Source organism: Oncorhynchus mykiss, chromosome 1 (assembly GCF_013265735.2).
Source record: "Oncorhynchus mykiss isolate Arlee chromosome 1, USDA_OmykA_1.1, whole genome shotgun sequence".
Lineage (NCBI taxonomy): Eukaryota > Metazoa > Chordata > Actinopteri > Salmoniformes > Salmonidae > Oncorhynchus > Oncorhynchus mykiss.
This window is the reverse complement of record NC_048565.1, coordinates 56,838,717-56,863,247: the sequence shown is the minus strand read 5'-3', so window position 1 is coordinate 56,863,247 and position 24,531 is coordinate 56,838,717. Positions and strand designations below refer to the sequence as shown.

At 43.8% G+C, this 24,531-nt stretch overlaps 1 protein-coding gene across 5 annotated transcripts in view; it reads left to right on the top strand.

Moving 5' to 3' along the window:
- smoc2 (SPARC related modular calcium binding 2) overlaps nucleotides 1–24,531 on the top strand; it is an 81,764-nt gene that overhangs the window by 10,137 nt on the left and 47,096 nt on the right. For all 5 annotated transcript variants that reach the window (XM_021605727.2, XM_021605716.2, XM_021605735.2 and 2 more), the window contains exons 2-5: nucleotides 11,050–11,212; nucleotides 15,846–15,952; nucleotides 20,321–20,420; nucleotides 21,393–21,437. In XM_021605727.2, the coding sequence (XP_021461402.1) occupies nucleotides 11,050–11,212; nucleotides 15,846–15,952; nucleotides 20,321–20,420; nucleotides 21,393–21,437 (415 nt within the window). The remainder of the gene's footprint in view (nucleotides 1–11,049; nucleotides 11,213–15,845; nucleotides 15,953–20,320; nucleotides 20,421–21,392; nucleotides 21,438–24,531) is intronic.

Genomic DNA, 24,531 nt, shown 5'->3' with positions numbered 1-24,531 from the left:
AGTCTACTTTTCTTGATGAGGGACCCGAGTGCCCCATTTGGAATGGAGGCTCTGGTGCACCAGTGGCTTTGGACCCTCCTTTACGCGTTTCCGCCAGTGGTTCTGATTCAGCCCATGTTTGAGAGAGTGCGCCGGAAGGGATTATCATTGATTCTTGTGTCTCCCCGTTGGTCCAGGCAGCCTTGGTTCGAGGAGATCGTTTGCCCTTTAGGCAGGGACTCATGGCAACTCCTGTTGCGCAGTGACCTGTTGTCCCATGCGCATGGGTTTGGCATGCAAGGCTGGAGATTAGGTTCCTATGTGCCTGGCCCTTGATGGCTAGAGGTTTACCTCTGAATGTTATTGCTACCGTTCAATCCCCAAAGGCGTCCTCCACGAGAAGGCTGTATGCGTATAAGAGGCAATCGTTTGAGCTCTGGTGCCATGATAAAGGGCTGGTTACTTTTGATTGCTCTGTGAGGGACATCCTTATGTTCCTACAGGAGCTTTTTGAGCAGGGGCGGGCATTCTCTACCTTAAATGTGTACATGGCCACTATCTTAGAGTGTCATGTGGGAATTGATTGAGCCACACCGGGGGCCCACCCCCTGGTTGTGTGGTTCCTGGACGGTGCACGACGTATCAGACGGGTCTCTAAACCTATTTCGCCCACATGGTACTTGACGCTGGTTTTGGAGGCACTGTGTTCCCCTTTGAGCCTCTGGAGTCGGTGGATCTGAAGATCCTCTTCTAAAGAACTTCCTTGCTCATTGCTTTTTGCATCGGCTAAACGTGTTGGGGACCTCCATGCTTTATCTGTACACACTTCCTGTACTCAGTTTGACCCGGGTGACTCTAAGGTGATGTTGTCCATGCCTATGAGCCCAGTTGTATAAAACATCTTAAGTTAATTTTCCCTTTATCTTTTCCCTTAAAGTTTCCTTTAACTTTAAAGGGGAACTGCACCCGCTGATTTGGCCTCATTTTTTAGCTTGCTCCTCAAGAAATGCTAGTGGCCATGACAGAAGCCAAACGTGAGTTGGCTTGTGGGTGTGGTTCGATGTGGGTGCTTCTTGGGTGTGCCTTTGCCACCATCAAGACACATCCATCTGTCAGCAGCCCGCAGCTTTTTCCCTCAACTTAATCACAACAAACTAACTTCATTGAGGTTGAGTTCAATAGCTTGGAATAAATCAGTAGCCTACAGAGTAATATGAGAAGAATGCATTTGCTGAATTTATGTAGATAATCTAAGTGTTTTGATCACTTTTAAATGTAGTAACAGGTCCATATATAATAAACAAGCCTTTACGTAAAACCGTAGAAGCAGTGTTCTACTAATATAACAATGTCCACCTTTCATCTTTCATTGCCATTCACAGCATTCTGTCTGGTGGTAATGGGGCTACCTTGGCAAACATGTCAGAGTGGTCATACCTTCCTGTGTGGTGTCCCATATACAACAGGAGTTCCCTGATCCTGGTGTAGAATACACAGGGTTTCTCCCTCCCGATATTGACTGATACCACTCAATTCAATAATAAAAAAGACAATACAAGTAAAAGTTGTGTCTAGTAAAAATGTTATGCCGAGTGCCAGGTCTCCATTCAGAGACATCAGTATCAAGCCTGTCTGTCAGTCTGGACTTCATCACCTCATCTTTCAAGTCTCCATGTGCTGGCTCCATACATGTTTCTGTGAATACACACACATAGTGTATGTGTATTATTAGCAATGGCAGTTAGGATAGGAAATAGAGTATCTGACACACAAACAAGTACTATGTTAAAGATTGAACAGGTCAGATAAAACCTACCCAACTATAGTCTTCCCATCAAACGACTGAGGCTGCCGTCTGGCAAAAGCATCTCCAGTCCATCTGCAGTAATAGGCAGAGTTGAGGCAGATTTCATCAGCGACACATGGAATGAAAATAATGTTACTGTTACTGGACATTTGTGCTGTAGTGTATTATTAGTAATCACCTCATTGTGAATGTGTTGAGTTGATGTGTTGAGTGCCTTGTCAGACTAAACCTACCTAATTCTGTTCTCCCCATTGACGACCATTGGTGAGCAGGCCAGAGGTGAGGTCTTTGCCAGAGCCCCATTGATGGGCATAGCAGCGTAGATCAGCTCCTGGCCACTCATCAAAGATACTGGTCGGTAGTGCTGAGCGATTAACCAGTGCACTGTTAATCTAGAGAGGAAATCAAAATTCACAAAAAAAAAAAAAAAAAAAAAAATTCACAAAATAAATCAAATCAAGTACTATTTGGGATGCTGGGTTGAACGGAGTCAGAGTTTAAATTGAGCAAATATTCAACCTAGTTCAGCGCAGAAACATGGTAATTAACTACAATTACAATTTTTTTTACTATTGCGCCATTTTTCCCCAGCTTAGATGGATCAGAGAGTAAGAGGCGAAGTGAGAGGTTTCACTCTTGCCAAAATCTGTTGCCGCTGACAGGTGAAGGTTACTGGCCGGATACTTGCCAACATGTGGATGACTGACATTTACTCCTGAGGTGCTGTCCTGTTGCACCCTCTACAACCACTGTGATTATTGTTATCTGACCATGCTGATCATCTATGAACGTTTGAACATCTTGGCCATGTTCTGTTATAATCTCCACCCAGCACAGCCAGAAGAGGACTGGTCACCCCTCAAAGCATGGTTTCTCTCTAGGTTTCTTCACTTTGTGGCATCGGCTGATGTAAAAAATACAAAAAACAAATAAAAAATACAAAATACATTTGATTGATTGATTGACTGCTCAATTTATAGGAATTCTCACAGCGAGGGCATGTCTGCATGATATTGATGAGGGCTCCCTTGTTGGTATTTTCTATGCTGAATATTCGGTTGCAAACTGGACATATCTCGATCAACTGCAGCAGGCAATCTTATGAGGTGTTGTTGACTGGGAGGGACTGTGACATGGTGATATATTAGACAGCCAAGTGGTAAATTGCATTTTGTTATAAAGAAAGGTCAAGGCTTTTTGCTAATATACTTCAGAACCAAAATTACTGTACAGTTGTATCTGCTTGGCTGGGTAACTGGCCAACGATTTTATCAAGACGGGTATTTTTGAATACAACTCTTTATATAACACACCTCACCTGTCATTGTTGATGAAGTCGCCTGTGTCATCGGGGTAGTAACTCGGCTCACTGTCAGAGGCCTGATGATGGCATGTCCTTTTCGTAGGAGTCAAGGGAGACTCTGGAAACAATGGCAATCACATTACAGGACATGCTATGATACCCACCTTTGCTCCTTCTGGTAGGTCCCGGCATGTATTCCTGACCAGGGGATCCATCTGACACCCAACTGTGCACTTTGTCTAACAGGAAAACAGGGTCAACAATTGTCATCATCCCTCAGTTATAAACATAGCTTGAGAAATAACGTAATCTCATTTGGAAGCTAATTCTATGCTTTACAGATGTAGACTGACTGGCTCCAGATTGTATTAGATAAACACGTTACATTATGCAACCAACTGTGACATGTTTTGCTATGGCCCTGGGCTAGTTTGAGTTTGTTGCTGCTAGTTAGTATACTGTTATAGTCAGACATGAGTTAGCTAGTACCACCATAGCTGCATTCAATATTTATTTGTGCCCTAGAGACAAAGGTTGCACCTCGGATGCTAATGTGACTGTTTTGTCTGAATTACACTAACTTAGAGTGGCATGGAAATACGATGGCATTGCTAAAGTAAGCAAATAATTAGTAGAAAAAAACTTTGCCAAATTGTGTTGTCGTCAAATTTCCTTTAGAGAGATGGCAATGTTGTAACGATCTGGGTGTAGTGGGTGCGAAGTCAGGCACAGGAAGCAGAGAGTTCAGGGGACTGCTATTTGATGCACTAATAAGCCACCTCACAAAACACAGTGCGCACAAAATCCAAATGCCCCAAACACGGGGACTCAAACAGTCCATCTAGTAGGCCGGTGACGACGACCGCAGAGCACCACCCGAACAGGAAGGGGAGCCACACGGTAGGAGTCGCGACAGTACCCCCTGACGCGCGGCTCCCGCAGTGCGCCGATGTCGGCCCCGAGAGCGACCCGGAGGGCGAGGCGCAGAGCGATCCGGGTGGAGGCGATGGAAATCCCTCAACAGTGACGGGTCCAAGACGTGCAGGCCCCTCACTCGGCATCTCAAGTCCAGAATGGCACGTATCCTGTACGCCGGGGACCCCTCGATGTCCAGAGGGGGCGGAGGGACCTCCGGCACCTCACCTTCCTGCAGGGGACCAGCTACCACCGGCCTGAGGAGAGACACATGAATCTATAACACACCTCGTTTATCCTCCTCAGGACTTTGAAGGGCCCCACACACTGCGGCTCAGCTTCTGGCAGGGCAAGCAGAGGGGTAGGTTTCAGGTCGAGAGCCAGAACCTGTCCCCCGGTACTCACTGCGGTGGCAGTCAGCACTCCTCTTCTGCCATCCACTGGCTTGTTTGAGGGATTCCTGGACGGCTCTCCAGGTCTCCTTGGAGCGCTGCACCCACTCCTCCACCACAGGAGCCTCGGTCTGACTCGGATGCCATGGTGCCAGGACCGGCTGGTAGCCCAACACACACTGAAATGGTGATAGGTTCATAGAAGACGGAGTGAGTTCTGGGCATACTCCGCCCATGGGATGTACCTAGACCACTCCCTGGCCGGTCCTGGCAATATGACCGCAGAAACCAATCCACCTCCTGGTTCACTCTCTCCACCTGCCCATTACTCTCGGGGTGATAACCGGAGGTCAGGCTGACCGAGACCCCCAGACGCTCCATAAACGCCCTCCATACCCGAGACGTCAACTGGGGACCTCGATCACACCATAGTGCCGGAAGACGTGGGTAAATAGCGCCTCCGCAGTCTGTAGGGCTGTAGGAAGACCGGGCAACGGGAGGAGACGGCAGGACTTAGAAAACCGATCCACAACAACCAGGACCGTAGTGTTCCCCTGAGACAGGGGAAGATCGGTCAGGAAATCCACTGACAAGTGAGACCATGGCCGTTGTGGAACGGGGAGGGGCTGTACTTCCCTCTAGGAAGGTGCCTAGTATCCTCTCTGGGCGAACACCGAACAGGAAGAGACACAGAACCTAACGTCCCTAGACAAGGTGGGCCACCAATACTTCCCCCTAAGATCCCGCACTGTCCTCGCCACACCAGGATGACCCGAAGAGGGTAGGGTGTGAGCCCACCGAATCAGTTGATCGCGAACACCAAGCGGCACGTACTTGCGACCAGTCGGACACTGAGGAGGTGCAGGTTCCACCCGTAATGCCCGCTTGATGTCCGAGTCCACCTCCCATACCACTGGTGCCACCAGCCACTGGAAGGATGGGAGTAGGATCGGTGGGCCGATCCTCCGTGTCATGGAGACGAGACAGCGCGTCGACCTTCGTGTTCAGGGAGCCTGGTCTATAAGACAGGGTGAACCTGAATCGGGTGAAGAACATGGCCCACCTTGCCTGACGCAGATTCAGTCTCCTAGCTGCCCGGATATACTCCAGATTCTGGTGGTCGGTCCAGATGAGAAAAGGGTGCCTAGCCCCCTCAAGCCAGTTTCTCCACACCCTCAGGGTCTTTACCACCGCTAACAAGTCCCGGTCCCCCACATAGTTACGCTCCGCCGGACCGAGCTTCCTCGAAAAGAAAGCGCAGGGGCGGAGTTTCGGTGGCGTACCCGAGCGCTGTGATAGCATGGCACCCACCCCAGCCTCCGACACGTCCACCTCCACTATGAATGCTAAAGAGGGGGCTGGGTGCACCAACACGGTGGCATCTGTGAATAGCGCCTTCAACCTATTGAAGGCTCTGTCAGCCTCTGCCTTCAGCAGTGAGGTAATGGGGGCCGCTACCTGGCCAAAACCCCGGATAAACCTCCGGTAGTAATTGGCAAACCCTAAGAATCGCTGCACTTCCTTCACCGTGGTTGGAGTCGGCCAATTACGCACGGCCTTAACGCGGTCACACGCCACCCGAACAGGAAGGGGAGCCACCTTCGGTAGCAGTCGTGACAAATGTTGCCATTTCTGTTACGAGAAAAATTTGTCAAAAATAGCTAGCAATACTAATGTTAGCTAGCTAAAATACAGTGGTCCCCTCAATCTTAGTTAGCTGGCTAAAGTTATACTGCATCTAAAGTCAATCTGGCGACATCACAATCATGACAAAAGGTTTTCCTACTAATTATTTCCCTTCTTTTTAAATGTTATGTTTCCAAGCCAAATCCAAGTTGTATTGAGGTAGGCTAATATTAGCTAGCTAGCTGGCTAGAAAGTAATAGTTGAGAAAAAAGTAACTAAAAAGAGACGTGTTTTATTATCTTCTAATTCATTTGTCTACTAAGATAAATGTGATTTCTTTGAGATGTTTAGTCAGTGAATCAGGCCGTATCCATGGTAACCAGACCCTCTTTCTGCCATGCATGCCTTCAAACTACTGTAAAAACACTTAAGTATGCCACTTACCTAAGGAAAATGTTTGAGGGGCTCTATGCAACACCCTTAAACAATTCCCTTAGGTAAGGTCAAATTATTCCTCAAGGTAAACCCTTAAGGGAATACTTAAGATGTTTTATGCAACCGGGCCCAGGTCCTTAGCTTTGGGCTATTTCCCATCTCACCGCCCCCTTTTTGTTACTGAAGAGCAACACTGCCCATTGTTTAAAGGGTTGACTATAGGAGATATTTGTGCTGCGGCGAGTTGGGTATCACCACACATTTTTGTGAGGTTTTATTGCTTGGATGTCACTGCTCCCAGTGTAGCCCACCGTGTCCTTAAGGCTTTGACAGGGGAAAGTCAATAAGCAGCGCACCTTGTGTGCAATACCCAGACTGACGCATCTGGCTGGGTCAGGAGTGGGTGGTCTGCCAAGGAACGTTTCATTTATAGTATTCATTGGGGTCGGCCTGGGGCATGATTATATTTCCCCATAGTATGTTGTACCGAGTTGAATGACTGAAAGGGAACGTAATGTTATGACTATAACTACTGTTACTTGAAGGAGGGAAACGAGGTACAACACCTGTTTGGCCCGGCGTCGCCCATTCCTGGGCTCCTTGAAGAGCTGTATAAAACATTTAAAGAATGAATCCTAGCCTCACGCTTATCACCTGTGGAGGGCAGGGCCTCCAGCAAGGCACGGATATCATTGGCCTAGTCAGGCAGGATTGTAGATCCTTCAATCAAAGTCGCGAGAGTATGACACCCCATAGTATATTGTACCTCGTTTCCCTCCTTCAGAGAACTATAGTTATAGTCATAACGTTATGTTCTCTGCCTAAAACATTTGTCGATGCCCTCTTGATGTTATTAGGCAGCTGAACAATGTGCCACTTATGTTATTCCTGGGTAGGTTATGTTTTTGTCATTGTACTGTGAAAGGTGTTAGACCTGTCTAGAATTGTGTTCGGATAAGAACTTGTAGAACAATGCCTGCCTCTGGCACAAACCTATAAAGAGAAAAATCATGCTTTAACTTAACACATGGCCTCTATTGCCCCCTTGTCATTCACGAAACTTAGCACCTGCAAACATTTCTTTACTTAAAAAAAACCTCACATAAAAAACTACCAGCGGCCTTTCACAGATTTCTCTTTTCTTTTTCCCCTTCTTATTTTTTACATCTTTCACAGCAATTAAACGCCTTTGCCTTTGATTGAGTTAATAGCCTGGTTAAAAAGCTGTCAATTTCTTCCCTGTCCACCATTCTGGAAACTAATGATCTCCTTTGCATCCAAGTGGTGGTGCAGGAAACCCCCGCCAAGGCGATTTAACACGTTTGTGACGGCTCTCAGCTGGGGCCCCCATTGACTGTACGGGGCCGTGGTGTGAGGGGCCTCTCGGGGCAGTAGAAGAGGGGGCACCCCAGCCCAGAAGGCCCTCATTGGGCTACAATGTGCTCTCTGCTGGAGCTTCGCCTCCAGACCACTCCATTCAATCCCAAAAAGCTGCATAGCCAGGGGAGGTAATAGGATTTGATTTGTATGCTGGTTGGTCTAGAAAAGAAAAATCCTCTCTCTCACACCCACTCCCTTTCTCAATCCCCCCTCGTTATCTTCAAACCTCCTATTGCATTATTTTAGCAGATGCAAAAAGCTTCTTCCAACAGAGATTAAGAAAATAGCATAAAAAGGACACAGAGACTAGAAAGAGAGAGAAATGGGCACATCAAAAGGGTACATGAAAAGGACTCAAGCCACAACAAGTGGTCTGTCTTGCATGAATTCTCTTCTTCTCCTTCTATGAAGAAGTCGTAAGTCACAGTAGAGCGGAGGGCAGAGACATGCACTTAGCTGTAGCAGACCCACTGGGCACACATTGGTTGAATCAACACTGTTCCCACATAATAAAAAAAAAAGTTAAACAACGTGGAATAGACATGGAATTGACATTTGTGCCCAGTGGGGATGCAGTGGACAATCCATCACATTGTGGCTCAGGCCCTGTTATGGTGTGTGATGGTTGCCATGAGGTTGGAGTGATATGTCAGGGGAGTGTCAGGCCCACTGGCAGTGGTGGAAAATGATGATCTGGTCTGGTTCTCTAGGTGGGCAGCAGCAGTAGCACTCTGGGCTGTGGTGGGGCTCTGGGGCTGCTAGCCTGCTGTGGTGGGCTGGGTCTGGGTTGAAGTCTGGAGGAAACACAGACTGATCATTGTCAGAGCTGATCCTGGCCCGCCACGGCTGTGGTCTTGAAGAAAACCATTTTCTGCCCAGTCTTTCTTGCCTCCTGCCCTTTATGTGACGGGGAGCTGTGAAAGAGAGCGGCCGGGTGCATGGAGGTCACAGCTGCAGGGGAAAGCCCTAATGGGAGATGTTGTTTCTGTACGATGGGAAGGGAAGACAGTGAGGGAGGAGGGGGGAAGGAAGGAGGGAGGGGGTGAGAGAGTTCTCTGACCCAAGACTGTGGGAGACTGTCAGTCAGAAGCAGTGGTGCAGACGATCCAAGAAACTGAGAGATGAGAGACATGGAGGAAGAGAAGGGGGGTTAGGGATAGACCCCCAACACACTCAGAAATGGGCAACAAGCCCTCCTCTTTTCTTCTCGAGATGATATTCATAAATTGGATGAACATTCACATGGATGTTTTGCATAGATCAGTAAAAGAAAACCAAGACAGAGGAAGTGGGCTTAAAAGATTCACTGACAATCATTTACCTCCCAATCCAGAAGATAGTATCCCAAGTGGGTAAGAGAGGGGAGAAGGAGGAGGGAAGAAAGAAAGGCTGCAAAGACTGTAGTCGTGACTCAGACACAGGGTGTGTTTGTGAAAACAGACGTGGGGCCCCTGTAGCACGTGCAAACATTTTATTCCACCGTCTCATTTCCTCTACTCCCTTTAGCTTTCCAGATCAATGTTTTTTTAAAGAATGACAACGCATCAGTTTAAAGGCAGCGAGGGAAGAAAAGCAAGACAGACAGAAAAACAGGGGCTTGTAAAAAAATATATTTGTATTTATTTAATCCAAGTCTTCCCTCGTGGCTCCTCTCTCTTTCTCAATGTGTTTCAACTGGCCTCTCTCTTCTGATTCCTCCCTGGGAGATTTATGATCAGAGATGACAGAGGGGGTTGTCTCCCCCGGCCATGGGCGATGCCGTGATCCAGGCTAGCGCTCTTCCAGGTGCAGTGCAGCCCCTCCAGCTCTCCTCTTCTGAGCACTGTTAGAGGCCCATCTGCTAACAACCCTAAACCCTCGGCACGTCAAGTCTCTCTTCATTTGTTACATGTCAGACAAAGCTAATTTATTTTATTAGTGATCATCCCGTCCACCTATATGGAGGATGTTTCCTTTTTCATCTTTCTAGGCCCGCTGCCCTGTCATTTCATCGCTAACAATGGATTTATTTGCTGTGGGTAACTTGTAGGTGTGTGTGTGTGGGTGGGTGGGTGTTGGAGGTTACGGCTGTTCAGGAGTGTGTATACTGCATGTGCATGTGTGCGTACCTACAATGACAACTTAAACAAAAAACTGTTTGTGTTTATTTTGATTGGTCCAATATTTACATGACTTCAGATACAATAGAATTCAAGTGTCAGGAGAGGACAGTTAAGTCCACAAACAGGCATTTACTATTGGATTGAAATGAAAACAACACCTGTGTGTGTTCTGGAGACAGGAGAGGGCACAAAACAGTGTGTTTTCACCGTTCAATCCACACAAAACCCTCAAGACTTCTATTTTATTTAGCCACTTTCTCATTCAGTGTCTTTCCATTCATTGTAGCAGTCACAGCCTGTTGCCTGCTCCTTTGTGTGGACCAGCGAGGGGGTTTCAGTTTGCGGTGGGCAGACACAATGGTGGCATTGACACAGGTGATCTGATGCGTTCAGCCAGGAGGCTGCATCCTTGTTGCTCTCTTTTCATGCTTCAGTCAAACATCCATCGGGAATCTGGAGGGATTTCAGGTGAATTCCTGCACAGGTGTTGGCACGAAAAAAAGGCAAGCAGGAAGCGTCACTCAAGTCTGATACAGCTCCCCTCCCCCTCAACCCCCTCACCCCCGGAACAAGACAAGGCATGGCTACTCCTTGTGACTGACAGCTTCTCCTCAGTCCTGTGATAGAGACGGTTTCATCAGGGTGTCTGTGTGGTTGTATATCAATGAGAGGATGTTATGCTTGTTTTCTTTTTACCACCAGTAACGACTAGAAAAGACTGCTAAAAAGGAACTTTCAATTACGATATTTGGTTTAGGCAATGAATGGACAGCTGTACCTTGTTGGCATAAGAGTCTCACAATATGGTTCTGCAAGGCATATGCCTATACACAGGCCCCAATTACACCGTGTATTTAGGCTACATACTGTGCATCCCTTTGAAATCACACCTGCTGCTTGAGAAGATTAAACTGTTTTTTTCAGAGAGGTCAATGATATTATTCAGTGTAATGATTTTCAACATGTTTAACACTTCTCTCTCATTTCTGTCCATTTCTCCACTCTATCTTGCTCTCTGTCTTTCTGTCTCCTTTTCTCTTTACTCTCATCTTCCTTTCTGTCCATATCTCCCTCTTGCCTCTCCCTCCCTCTCTTTCCTTTCTCTCTCAGTTTCTGCGGGTGGAGCAGGATAAGGAGTGTAACATGGAGTGTACTGGTGGTCCCAGGAAGCCCCTGTGCGCGTCGGACGGCAGGACCTTCTCATCGCGCTGCGAGTTCCTCCGTGCCAAGTGCCGAGACCCCCAGCTGGAGGTCATCCGAGGGCCATGCAAAGGTCAGGCCATGAGTCACGCTTCAGCCCCGCGGAGCCTCGCAAATGAGCCCCGGGTCACAGCAGAAACTTCATTTCAGCATAATTGATTCTTTGAGCACTGGGATGACAACTGGAGTTGACACAGGCAGGCCTATAGAGAGTATAATGTAAAGTGAATTCCGCTGGTTTGGTCTTATAGGTTTGTGTGTAGCTACTAGTCATGCATTATACAGGACAAGTTCCCAACTCCCCATCAATGTTTTAAAAGTGTTATGTTTTTTTGTGGTATAATAAGTCTAACTTGAGGGATGATGAAAGGATAATTGGCAGGTAAAAGTGTAGACAGTCGACGTGTAGAAGAATGAACACATTCTAGTTTATTGCGTTGATGAAGTTCTTGAATGATTTGTATTAGATGTGTATATGTGTTGGAGGGTGTGTATCCTGCAACATTGTTCCCCCTTTGCTTTATGTTTCTTTTTACATTATTTCCTTTCCTTTCTATCCAATCACAGTGTCAAACTATGGGTGAAGCATCCCCATCGATTAGAAACAGATTTTTTTATCCTCCGTCTGATGGAACAGAATAAATGATGTGCCTGGTGTCTGAATGAAATGCCTTGACAAGAGTTAATGGGGTCATTTTCATTATATAGATTATATATGCATGCTAGCATAGACATATATGGGACCGATGGCAGATTTGAGATGAAAAGCGTAATGCAATCAGAACCCAACAAGCTCACAGACCCACTCATTGTGCGAGTGGTGGTCAGAAGACCCCATAGAATCCTAGCACCCCCAATTCTGCACCTCCTACTCCTCTGCTGCACTCACTAGAAAGTAACAGGGGAGGATTGCGGGCAGGGGCGGACTTGGACAAAAAGCCGGCCCTGACATATTATCCACACCTGCCCACACTTATTACCTGTTTGCCTCGCTGTCGTGCTCTCTATCTATCTTGGCATCTTCTATCCTGTCACATTGTGCCTCTTTTTGAATGTCTGCTTAAGCTGTATACGTTATAAATGCCAAGCTAACGACTTAGGCTATATTGCAAATTAGTGCGCTGTTATCTGTTCCCCTGAATCAACACCTACCTTAATCTTTAATCACTATTACAGGGCTCCAGACTAATATTTTCCCCTGGTGTTACTGGTGCCACTATCTTCTACAGTTGGTGGCACCAGCCCCATGATTTTGTCGGACTCAAGTCATGAGTAATCATCTTATAAAATAATTAATAGTGCTTTATTTGGAAGTGTAATAAATGGACTACTAATGTATTCAAGACATAAGTTGTTCAATCTAACACGTCCAAGCAGGAATGCATGATTCAATTTATTTTGATGTGCAACCTAATAAGGTGATTGTCATTAATTTTGGGTTGACAATTAGACTATAGTTGCTATATTTTACTGTCAAAATAGGACTCCAGAATTTCAAGATTTATTTTGTGTTCAATAGAGATGAATTACGTACATCTTTATGACACTAATATCAGGATATTAACATTTGGGGTTCAACACCTGAGGAAGTGAAAGCTCAAACAACGTTAAATATGCACTCTGGGATCTTAAGCACAACAAATTCATAACATATTGCACAGATTGGATTTGTAACATATCACATGAATTGCAAAATTCATGATCCACCAGTAAATGTAATGTCCTAAAAAAAAACACACAGCTGTAGGCTATTACCCATGAGACCTATATATGCCTATGACCGTGCGGCACTCCAAATCTCAAAGCCATATCATGTATCTTGGTTGTAAAATAGATTCTATTGAGTGGAATATTGAGAGTTGAGAAATGTAAATGATTCCTACAGAAAGCGGAGACCCTCCTCTCTGACAGGGACAAAGCATCCAAAGCTGTGTTTTTCCTGCAATTGCATTTTGAAATGTTATACGACCAGAACAAATTTTTCACTCGAGCTCATGGAGCGAGAGAGTGGCTCCCTCATCACAGCAGCAGGCTCCAGTGAAACAAGCACAGCGGCAATTCATCTCTATTGAACACAAAATAAATCTTGAAATTCTGGAGTCCTATTTTGACAGTAAAATATAGCAACTATAGTCTAATTGGCACTTTCATTACAGAAATTATGAAGATAATGCACTTTACTGTTTGACCAATTCATGGTTTTAGCCGCCCAAAAAAACAGGACGTTTTGAGTGAGTTGACAATGTATAATGTGCTCTTTCTGCATTTATAGGTAGGTACCTTTTCAAAATGTTTTATGATCCGTGATCTTGGCTGTCTAATTGATGACAGAGTCCGAGCAGATCTCTTTGCTGATGCCGCGTTTGACTTTGAATGTGAGTTTGCGTGACCTCAGCTCAGTCAGAGAACCGAACCGGCCGTTGCCCACTAAGCAGCCAAAGGCTCATTATAGATTAGTATAACAAAGAAATTGTGCAAAAATTGTAATAAAAAAAAAAAAATCACAGGCTTATGTGAATTTAAAAAAAAAAAATGTAATATAAAAAAATATATTTTAGGGGTGTCAATTCCAACAAACCCACCCCCAAAAATAATTGTCCAGCCCATCTGGCATTTGTCAGAATTGCCAGATGGCCAATCTGCCCTGCTGCAAAAAAAGAAAATACGTAACAATTTTTCGCATTTATGCTTGTGCTGGGTTGCCACGGCAACTGCTTTGAGCGGGACATCTGGATGTGGCCAACAAAGAAAGGCAGGAGAGAGAATGGAGGATTCCAGCTAGGAGGGCTGAAAGGGACAAGGGTCCATGAAAGTCCTATTGTATGAGAAAATAACATAGATGCTGGGGAGTCTAAAACCCCATCCATTCCTTGGGGCAAGACACACAAAGTGACTTTTCCAGACTGAATCCCAGGCCAGTCGGGACCAGAAATAACCCAGAGGTCAGCAGAGACTAGGCGGCATTGGAAGCACAGAGTTGTGTTTGTGCATTTTGGATGGCGGGTAAGGCGAGACTGGCACCACATTTGTTTTCTATCACAAAGCAGAGCTCAGATGATTCAACTGTCCTGTCATTTTTTCCAGTCGTCGGGTATTTGGTTGGAGCCCCCTAGTGAAGGACGAGAGGTTTGGGTTTTTTCCACTGAAGCTAACTTTAAGTCCCTGTTTCCCTCCCTCCGGAACATTGTCTTGCCTTGCCCCCTCTTCCACGCCTGTGACAGTGGTGCGCACACACACACACAAACACTCAGGCTGAAATAAACCAGCACGCTTTCTCTCCTCCCTCTAATGGACGAGCAACAAAGAGCCAGCGACAAAGAGCCTCCTCACCAGACTGGAGACAACTTTTAAACGTTTTAGCATGCGTCATTGTTTTCACTTGATTCGAACCAGCCAGCAAGGTTTGCATTATGGGTAATGTGTCACACATAGTAATAGTCAGCTGTGGCATCAACACACCATCCACTATAGCTCCTGACAGGGCAATCTGATCTGAGGCCATTACCATAAGAGAAGAAAAATAGGACCCATTTTTACATCCAAGAACCCTTAAAGGCCAGGAGAGAATAAAGAAGTGACCAGAATCTAAACTGTTTTGGAGTGGGGTTTAAAGAGAGGGAGGGAAAGAGAATGAGAGAGATGGAGTGGGGTCTAGAGAATGGGGTTGAGAGAGATAGAGAGATAGAGAGAGAGAGAGAGATAAGAGAGAGAGAGAGAGATAAGAGAGAGAGAGAGAGAGAGAGAGAGAGAGAGAGAGAGAGAGAGAGGATGCTGTGGGGGTTTAGAGTGTGAAGAGATGGAGTGGGGTTTAGAGAGAAAGGAAGAGGTGGACATCCCAACGTTCCGACCTTCCAGAATTTTTTTTCCCGTGCATCAGCCCTTTTCTGAGCTAGGCCAAGACTGGAATGTACTCCAGGAGAAAGAGGGAAAGTGATCTGTCCAGCCCCGTAATGGCTTTACCACTTGGCCATTGGACTGGCTGGTGCAGAGGCCTGTCTGCTACTAATAGATGGCAATGTTGGTTCGATTCCCAGCCACACAAGAATCTGCCACTTCCGAAACAGATTTAATTATTTCCCCTCTGTCTTAGTCTTTCTTTCTCTTTCCTCTCTTCATAATATGAATATGTGATTCAACGTCTCCCTCTGTCTTTTAACCATATTTATTGTCTTGGCTTTTTAGTGAATGTCATAAAACTCACAAGTTTTTCAACTAGTGGATTTTAACAGAGTATTTGAAGCCTAAATGTAGATATGACTAGTTGGATTCTTGTTGAGGTTGAGTGTGTCCGCTCTTGCTGGACATGCAATGATTGTTATGGTATCTGTTGCCCAGACAGTAGGGCTGCAATTCAATTCATAGCGCAGTGCACTGAACAGCAAACAATGATGCTTTTAAAGGCATTTTCCCCGATGTTCGTGTGTATCACATTCATGGTAAGCGCTGCAAATGTGGGCTCAATCGGAAATTACCTTAAGTCAATTACCTTACCTTATGTCAAGCATGGATTGGATTGAATTCCAGCCTAGTTGTTTTTATAAACAGTGTTTTATAGACATATGATTGGTTGAGATATTATATTGTTTATTATATGATTGGTTGGATTATTATTTAGTTTATTATATGATAAGTTGGATTATTATTTAGTTTAGTATATGATTGGTTGGATTATTGGACGTGTGATGATTATGATGTCTGTGCTGCAGATACATCCAGATGTGTGGCAGAGAAGAAGTACACGGAACAGCAGGCCAAGAAGCTCTTCCCTCAGGTGTTTGTACCTGTCTGCAACCCAGACGGAACATACAGTGAGGTAAGATAGAGTGCAATTATAGGAGCTAGATCAGCATTTCTCAATCCTCTCCTCGAGTACCCCCAGCCATTTCAAGTGTTTTATATATTTTAACATTCACTTTTTAGTCATTTAGCAGACACTCTTTTCCAAAGTGACTTACATGAGCAATTTGGGTTTAGTGCATTGCTCAAGGGAACATCAACATATTTTTCCACCTAGTCGGCTCAGGGATTTGAACCAGCAACCTTTTGCTTACTGGTAAAGCATGCTTACCTGCTAGGTTATAAATTCCAGAACTTAATCAGGTGTGTTAGTTTATCAAATATGTAGAATCACTGGGGACACTCGAGGACAGGTTTGGGAAACACTGATAATGTAGATTGGATTTGAATTATTTGGTATTTTTGACAAGCCGTCAGTCACCTTGTGCACTTAAAGGCTTAAGAAATTAATTAAGAATAAAACTTGAGTTATTGTGAAAAAAGCAATATAAAACAAAACGGATTAGCAGTTCAAAGATTCTAAAAACAACCTCACATGTTTCAAGAACATACCTGTTTTACACTTCGGGTTGAGCAATTAACTATTTAGGTACACTTGGAGTGTGACCTGCCATGCAAATCTTAACCAATCTCAATTAACACACAGTTGAAACAATTCACCAAACAATTAACTGCATGAGGTGATACTTATTGAAAGTTGTCTCATGTCAATCAAACAAGTCCCCAGGCTATGTGCGCTAATTACTCAATTTGGTAGTTCTGCTGTCTGTAAAGAAATTGACAGGCTGTTGGTTGATTCTGCTGCTACAATTGGTAGTGTGCAGCATGCTCCTATCATTTGTGCTGCAAGGCAGCTGTCCTGAGTTAGCGGGCATGATTGAATTCCAAACCCAACCCTCAAATATCCCAGGAAATCAGCAACGTAATTTTCACAAAATCTTTGTTTTGGAAAATATTTAGTGACCAAATTTATCCCACCACTTACAGTTGTTAGTCAATGTTTATGACTACTACCGATGCCACAGTTAATTTATCTAGTCGTTTCTTTTATTGTTCAGCCGTTCTAAATATGGAAGGATTTGAATGAATCAATACAAAACAAACACACTTGCTCTTAAATAACTTGCATACTTTAAGAGTACAGGGGCTCTAGTACCGGAGCCTTTCCTTCACTTCTGAAATGTTTTGTTTTAAGAGCATCTTAAAGAGTATTGCTGTAATGAAAAGTAACACAAATTAAATCTGTACACAGGCAGCCCAATGCTGATATGTTGCCATTAATTGGTCTTTCGACCCATCAGATCAGAAAATTGGACAAATTATCAGGCTGCCTATGTAGCTAGGGAGTCTGCTGCCAATACAGTTAAGTTTTGAAGGCCTTGAAATCATCCAGTACACAGCCAATAAACACATCTCTTTGCAGTTCCCCATTTAGCCTCAAGAGGACAGCCCCCTGACTTTATCTGAGTCCTCTTGTAGTTCCCCTTTTGGTATATCGGCAACTGCGGGAGTGCCTCCACCGCACTCCAAGAACACTGCAGCCTAGGCACTAAGGGCAGCAGGTAGCCCTTAAGAGTGGTGGGCCAGTAATCAAAAGTTCACTGGTTTGAATCTCCAAGCCAACTAGGTGAAAAATCTGTCGATATGCCCTTGAGCAAGGCACTAAACCCTAATTGCGCCTGTAATTCGCTCTGGATAAGAGAGTCTGCTGAATGACTGAAATGTAAAATGTAACGGCTGTACTCCTCAGCAGGAGCAGAACCGCTTCCCCTTCTCACGGGTCTTCCATGCTGGTCCTCCAGAGGATACACACCAGTTGCCACCCGCCCACATCCTGTTGAATTATGGCTTGGTGCTGGTAGACGATGGCCTTGACATTGCTTGCTCTTGCAAAAACATCTCAGTTTAAAGCCTTCTACAAAAAAGCCCCCAAAACCTCTAGGGGTAAATATCCAACCACTGCCTCCATACGTGACAAGGCTTGCCATCCCCTCAAAATAAACTGAGAATAAAACTTTTTTTAAAGTGTTTGAGCAAGCTAAAACAAACCAGATTGCCGGTAAAAAAAAAAAGAACCCCACTTTTCAGAACATACTGAATATACCTGTAATATACTCTGGTTTGAGCAATTATCTAATTGGGTACACCTGGAATGTGACCTGCCATGCAAAACTACCCAATCTGCTCATTTAAAACACAATTGAAACAATTAACTACACGAGGTGATACTGATAGAAAGCACTTAAATATGGAAGTATTTGAATGACGAATGAATGAATCAATTCAAAATATACGAACCTGGGCCCGGTTTCCTGATAGCGATGGAACTTAGGCTTGCAAGTGTTTTAACGATGCACCTTCCCTACAATGGCTGACAATGTAACATGCGTTTCCCAAAACACCATGCAGAGAGAACGGCTGTTAAATGGAGCATGTGTCGTTACCGATAGGATCAAAAGAAAGACAGTTAAAATCCATTAAAATCTTACCTTAACATTATAATTATTTCACAATACTGACGATGGATAAGCTCCTAGAGAGATATTACCACCTACGGGTGCAAATATTGAGGCGGCTTATTCTAACGCATACCCAATAAAAATACTCAATCACCGATTTGGCACATTATTGTGCACCTGTTAAGATACACATCATGAATTTACAGACAGTAGCCTACAAGCACTGGAACTCAATTGATTGAACATGAAATGTATTTCAATATTATTTCCTACTGTTTATATTTTAATGCAGTCATCTCAGTTTTCACTTGAATCCTCTTTCTATACATCGCTTGCTTGTATCAATAAACGGTCATACGAAAATGTATCACCTTTTAGCCAGGTACATTTCTACAACCCTTCAGGACTAACCTGCTGCGGGGCAGGCTAACTCACAGTTAACTCCACTTACCCTGAATGAAATGCCTGAACCAATAGTTGAGCACCAATGAAATAACTTGCCCATGGATTGATTTTTCATCATTGTCTCAATGAAGAGTTTGGCGTGCATGTGCGACATGCATGCATAGTTACAAGCCTGCTAGAGGCTTGTAACTATACGAGCAATATCCACAGTTGTAGTATGGATGAAGCCGGAGCTGGAATGTGAAGTTAACTGAAGCTGATCAGCTTTAGAAAACCCTAAGTAGATCTAGATTGCTTCGTAGGATACCCCTATGAAGTTATCAGTGGTCACAGAGAGATTGGTAAGCCATGTGATTCTATGTTTAGCGGAGATCTTCTTTGTATACATTTAACGTAAATTCACTCACTTTTGTACATCGCCTTGGTCCGTACAATTGACCGTATTTTAGCGCCCCAAAAACGTAATACTTCCAGATCAACTGTAATGTCAATACCATTGTAAAGCACACTTTCTCCCCTTTCCAACAAAATAAATGACATGACCTAAATGCTGCCCGTTTCTGCATAATTCAAGACGGCAATGAGCCCCGTCGGGTCTTTTTAAAAATGGAGGGTGGGGAAGCGAAACTAATAGTGAGAAGGAGAGATGTTGTGAGGGAAAATTGCTTTTTTTCACTCAATCTGTCTAATTTATCACCTTATCGCCTCTAAAATGTAAATACAACACTATAAAGAGTTTATATAATGTGTGATTACATACCTATTTGAAGGTTTGTGTTGAATTTGAATTAGGTTTTTAGGACGTTGCTAAAGTGATCTTCAGAAGTAAACCGAGTCGTGATCGCTGGCAGTGCTGACGCAAAATATGACTAGGTATTCCCCCTTGCCCCCGTCACTGTCCATTTCTTGTTTTTAAACGATGAGAGAAGTGCTACACCTGGTGGAGAGAGATTGTAAGACAGAAATAGTAGCTTTATGCGTGCTGTACGAAACGGCATGATGTAACGGAGGGTCAGTTTTTTCAACTTTTCTCCAATACTATAGAGTCATTACCATGTCGATCAACACTTAAATAGAAACATAGTTCATACCCCAGATTTTGAAGTCAACACAGTCGCTACAGTCCCATTAGTTTTCTTTGCGGCCTCGTTTGAATGTCGCGGTAGCTCACATTTGTACGGAATGGTTTATGTTATGCTGCAAGGCGAAAATGCTGCAAGGCGCAATGAGATAACCATAGACTTCGAGTCACTGCACTAATATTAGTTAGCAATTGTGCTAACTAGTTAGCAACTTCCTTCAAACTGCAAGTAGAGACATAAAAATGTTATTCACAAGTTCAACTGACTGGGGAAGTAGATAAAGGGCCTCATTGCCAAAATCCCAAAGTATCCCTTTAAATAACTATACTTTAAAATACTCCAATGTCTCTAGTGAAGGAGTTTTTCCTTCAGCGTTATCTTGTCTATGTGACATGTTATCCTGTGCTGAGCTCTTATGCCATGCTGTTTTGGTTACAGGTGCAGTGTCATAGTTACACAGGCTACTGTTGGTGTGTCACACCCAATGGCCGTCCTATCAGTGGCTCAGCCGTGGCCAATAAGAAGCCCCGATGCCAAGGTAGGTACACTCCTCCCAACCTGGGTCCTTTTTAATATTTTTTTTTGTTAGAAACCATCTAGTTGTTACAGTAGCTGTATATTCTGTGTGTGTGCATGTCTGTGTACGTGTTTACTTGCACAATTGTGTATGTGTTAATGTGTTAATTTTCGGGCACTTTTTGGTTACAATGTTGTCGCAATGTTGTTGTTGATTGATCAGTTGCTGACAGTGGAGAACCACATCCAAATATTACAGTAATGATGTGTATTGTAATTTAGCTTTAGCAGCATGTAGCTGAGTGACAATGCTTGCTCAATCCACTTACGTAGGGAAACAACTTGACATTCTTTTGATTATGAGACATATTTGTGTGGACCACCATGTATGCCCTTCCCTATGGGAAAGTCAGGATCCAGCAGACCTTGGGCTTTGAGGGTTAGGTGTGCATCCCAAATGTCACTCTATTCCCTATGGAGTACAGTTATTTTGACCAGGGTCCATAAGGGCTATTCAGCATAATGGGAATAATGTGCCATTTAGGGCGCAACCTAGGAGTCCGAGGATGTTGCTCAATTCATGGGCTACATGGTGTAAATAGGCCCAGCAGAAAATCCTGTAGTGGAGTTGAGCAACAAAGTTAAACTGTATGGAATGTGAGCGTTCCTGGATAAAAGAGTCTGCCAAACAATCAAATAACCAATGCCACATGTCCCTATATTTTCCCTCTTTGGAGCTCAATTGGAAGTCAGTGTGATTTCAGTTGTGAGGCAACTACAGAGATCTCAGGGTGTGGGTTTGGGTTTGCAGTCCATGTTGGTGTCACAGTATGAAGCCAATGATTGAAAGCATGGTGGATATAGGAGCCACTGGTTGATGTACTAGGACTCTTGGGTCATGTTCATTAGGCACCAAATGAAGAAAACGGACTGAAACAGAGAGTGACTACCTGGACTTGTCCAATAAGAAAAGCTAACTGCTTTCCATTTTCAGGGTCAAAACATGAGAGAGCTAGCACAAGAGAACCCGGAAAAGCAGGTAAGTACTTAGTACATTAGTACCTTGACAATAACATGATCAAACTGTTGTTTTTGGTATATTTTATGTGTGTCTATAGTGGGTGTGCATTCATCCGTACCTAAGGGAGTGTGTGAGTGAGTGCATGTGTGTGCTTGTGTGCATGCACCTGTGTGTATTTGAATCTGTAATATATGTACATCATACAGGATGGTCACCTGTTATAGCTTGCCTTTCCAATATTTTGACAATTGAAAGAGTGCGAGAGAGCAGCCTCAGGGCTGGAATAAAAGACAGCTTGTTACACAGTAACTAGGCCAGAGAAGAGAGGCTGTGTTTGGCTTGTATAAAGTTTACTCCCAACAGCTAGACTAAAGGGATTTTCACACTACTGAGCCAAACCAGGTCAAGCCAAATCAAACTGTACTGAGCTGGGCTGGTTACGCCTCCACCATAGTTGCTGGAACCATAATGAAAAAGACAATGTGGAAAGAAATATCAAGCCTTTAAACTTTGATTCGGGGTCGGCACAATATTGTGAAAAGGGCATCAGACCCCATTGCCTTTTTGCTTGTCTTTACCAGAAACCAGACAGAGATATTGAAGAGCCCTCAGAGTGGCAGAACTCACCAACTTAACTCACCAACACAAATAATTGTATTTCCTTTCAGCAGCAGTGTCCTCAGAAACAACAGATACAAGAATCTTCTCAGTCCTCCCTAACATTTTACCTCCTTTATCCTCTGATTCTCTCTCTCTCTCTACCTCACAACTGAGTTTCATTTTAAGGGCATGCTGATTTGAAATCCTGTGAATCCTGTGAAGGATGTTGTTAATTGGGGGGAGGTTTCCGATTGATTCCAGAACGCGGTGTCGTGATATTCTTTGCTGTGTGACATTTATGTCTGCACCTCTTTTCAGTTAACAGCTTAAACCTAGAGCATGTATGTTGTTTGAGCCCAGCCAAGTCATTACCCATACTGTAGGTCAGCTGTTATTAGAGTCAGAGAAAATGCAAATGCAGAGGCCAGAGAAAGAGAGTGCATCCTAAATGGTACCATTTTCTCTATGTAGTGCACTACTTTTGGTCAAAGTAGTGCACTACATAAGGAATAGGGTCCCATTTAGGGTGCACACAGAGAGTATAGTTCAGCTTGATTTGGTTGGATAAACAGGATGGTTGAAACCAGAATAAACCATAGATTTGTGGTATCCCGACACTGAAAATAGCTTTGATTGCGTCAATATTTTGATTCGGCAAGAGATCCATCGATATCTACGCCTCCTTAGACGGCCTCATCAACTGTCTGTTATTAGAAACAAACATCAAAGTTGGAACCAGATATCTTCCATAATTAACACCGTCCACATTTATCAATGGACTTGCGGACTTAATTTAAAGGTCCAATGCAGCTGTTTTTTTTTTTTTTATCTCAAATAACATCTGGGTAACAATTAAGTACCTCACTGTGATTGTTTTAGATTAAAAAGGTAAAAAGAAACAGAAATAGCTTATTAACAAAGAGCGATATCTCAAGCAAGAACTTAGCTAGGACTGTCTGGCGTTGGGGAGGGGAAAACGAGCTATTTGCAGAGAGGTTTGGATCTCTTTTTCTTATTGGTCTATTAACTAGACTGAACAAAAATATAAATGCAAAATGCAACAATTTCTAAGATTTTACTAAGTTACAGTTCAAATAAGGAAATCAGTCAATTGAAATAAATAAATTAGGCCCTATGTTGGTCACATATACCTTTTAATAAAAGGTAGGGGCATGGATTAGAAAACCAGTCAGTATCTGGTGTGACCACCATTTGTATCATGCAGCACAACACATCTCCTTCGCACAGTGTTGATCAGGCTGTTGACTGTGGCCTGTGGAATGTTGTCCCACTCCTCTTCAATGGCTGTGCGATGTTACTGGATATTGTCGGGAACTAGAACACGCTGTCATACACGTCGATCCAGAGCATCCCAAACATGCTCAATGGGTGACATGTCTGGTGAGAGATTTGTTCCTGGGAGATTTTCAGCTTCCAGGAATTGTGTACAGATCCTGGGGTTGTGAATTATCATGCTGAAACATGAGGTGATATGATGAATGGCACGACAACGGCCCTCAGGATCTCATCATGTTATCTCTGTGCATTCAAATTGCAATTGAAAAAATGCAATTGTGTTCATTGTCCGTAGCTTATGCCTACTCATACCATAAAGCCACCACCACCATGGGGCACTCTGTTCACAACATTGACATCAGCAAACCGACCACCTGACACGTGGTCTGTGGTTGTGAGGCCAGTTGGATATACTGCCAAATTCTCTAAAATGACAATGGAGGTGGCTTATGGTAGAGAAATTAATATTAAATCATCTGGCAACAGCTTTGGTGGACATTCTTGCAGTCAGCATGCCAATTGCACTCTGCCTCCAAACTTGAGACATCCGTGGCATTGTGTTTTGTGACAAAATTGCACATTTTAGAGTGTCTTTTTCTTGTCCCCTGCACGAGGTGCACCTGTGTAATGATCACTCTGTTTAATCAGCTTCTTGATATCCCACACCTGTCAGGTGGATGGATTATCTTGGCAAAGGAGAAATGCTCACTAACAGGGATGTAAACACATTTGTGCACAATGTGAGAGAAATACACCTTTTGGGCATATGGAAAATTACAAGGATCTTTTATTTCAGCTCATGAAGCACTTTACATGTTGCGTTTATATTTTTGTTCAGTATAAAACACAGCAAATCTAGTTTTTGACTGCATTCATACATATTTCATACACATTCTGAAAAAATTGGTCACTGAAGACTGACAGTAACTAATGCTGTGTAACAACAAAAGGCATGTGATTTTCCTAATGCACATGAAAAAAGGAATTACAGCCATAAAAACCTTACAAAATAATGTTTATTAGAGGTTTATGTTAAATCCAAGTCATAAATATGACTTCCTTTTTAGAATCTCATTTCCTGTGTAGTGCTATGACTTCCTGTGCATTTCTGAATTAATTTGTAACTGAAGGCTGACAGGGTTCAAGTGAATTCAATCCCAAAAGCTTTATGAATGAACATACGATGGAACATACTTCAATCTCTCTAGTTCCCATA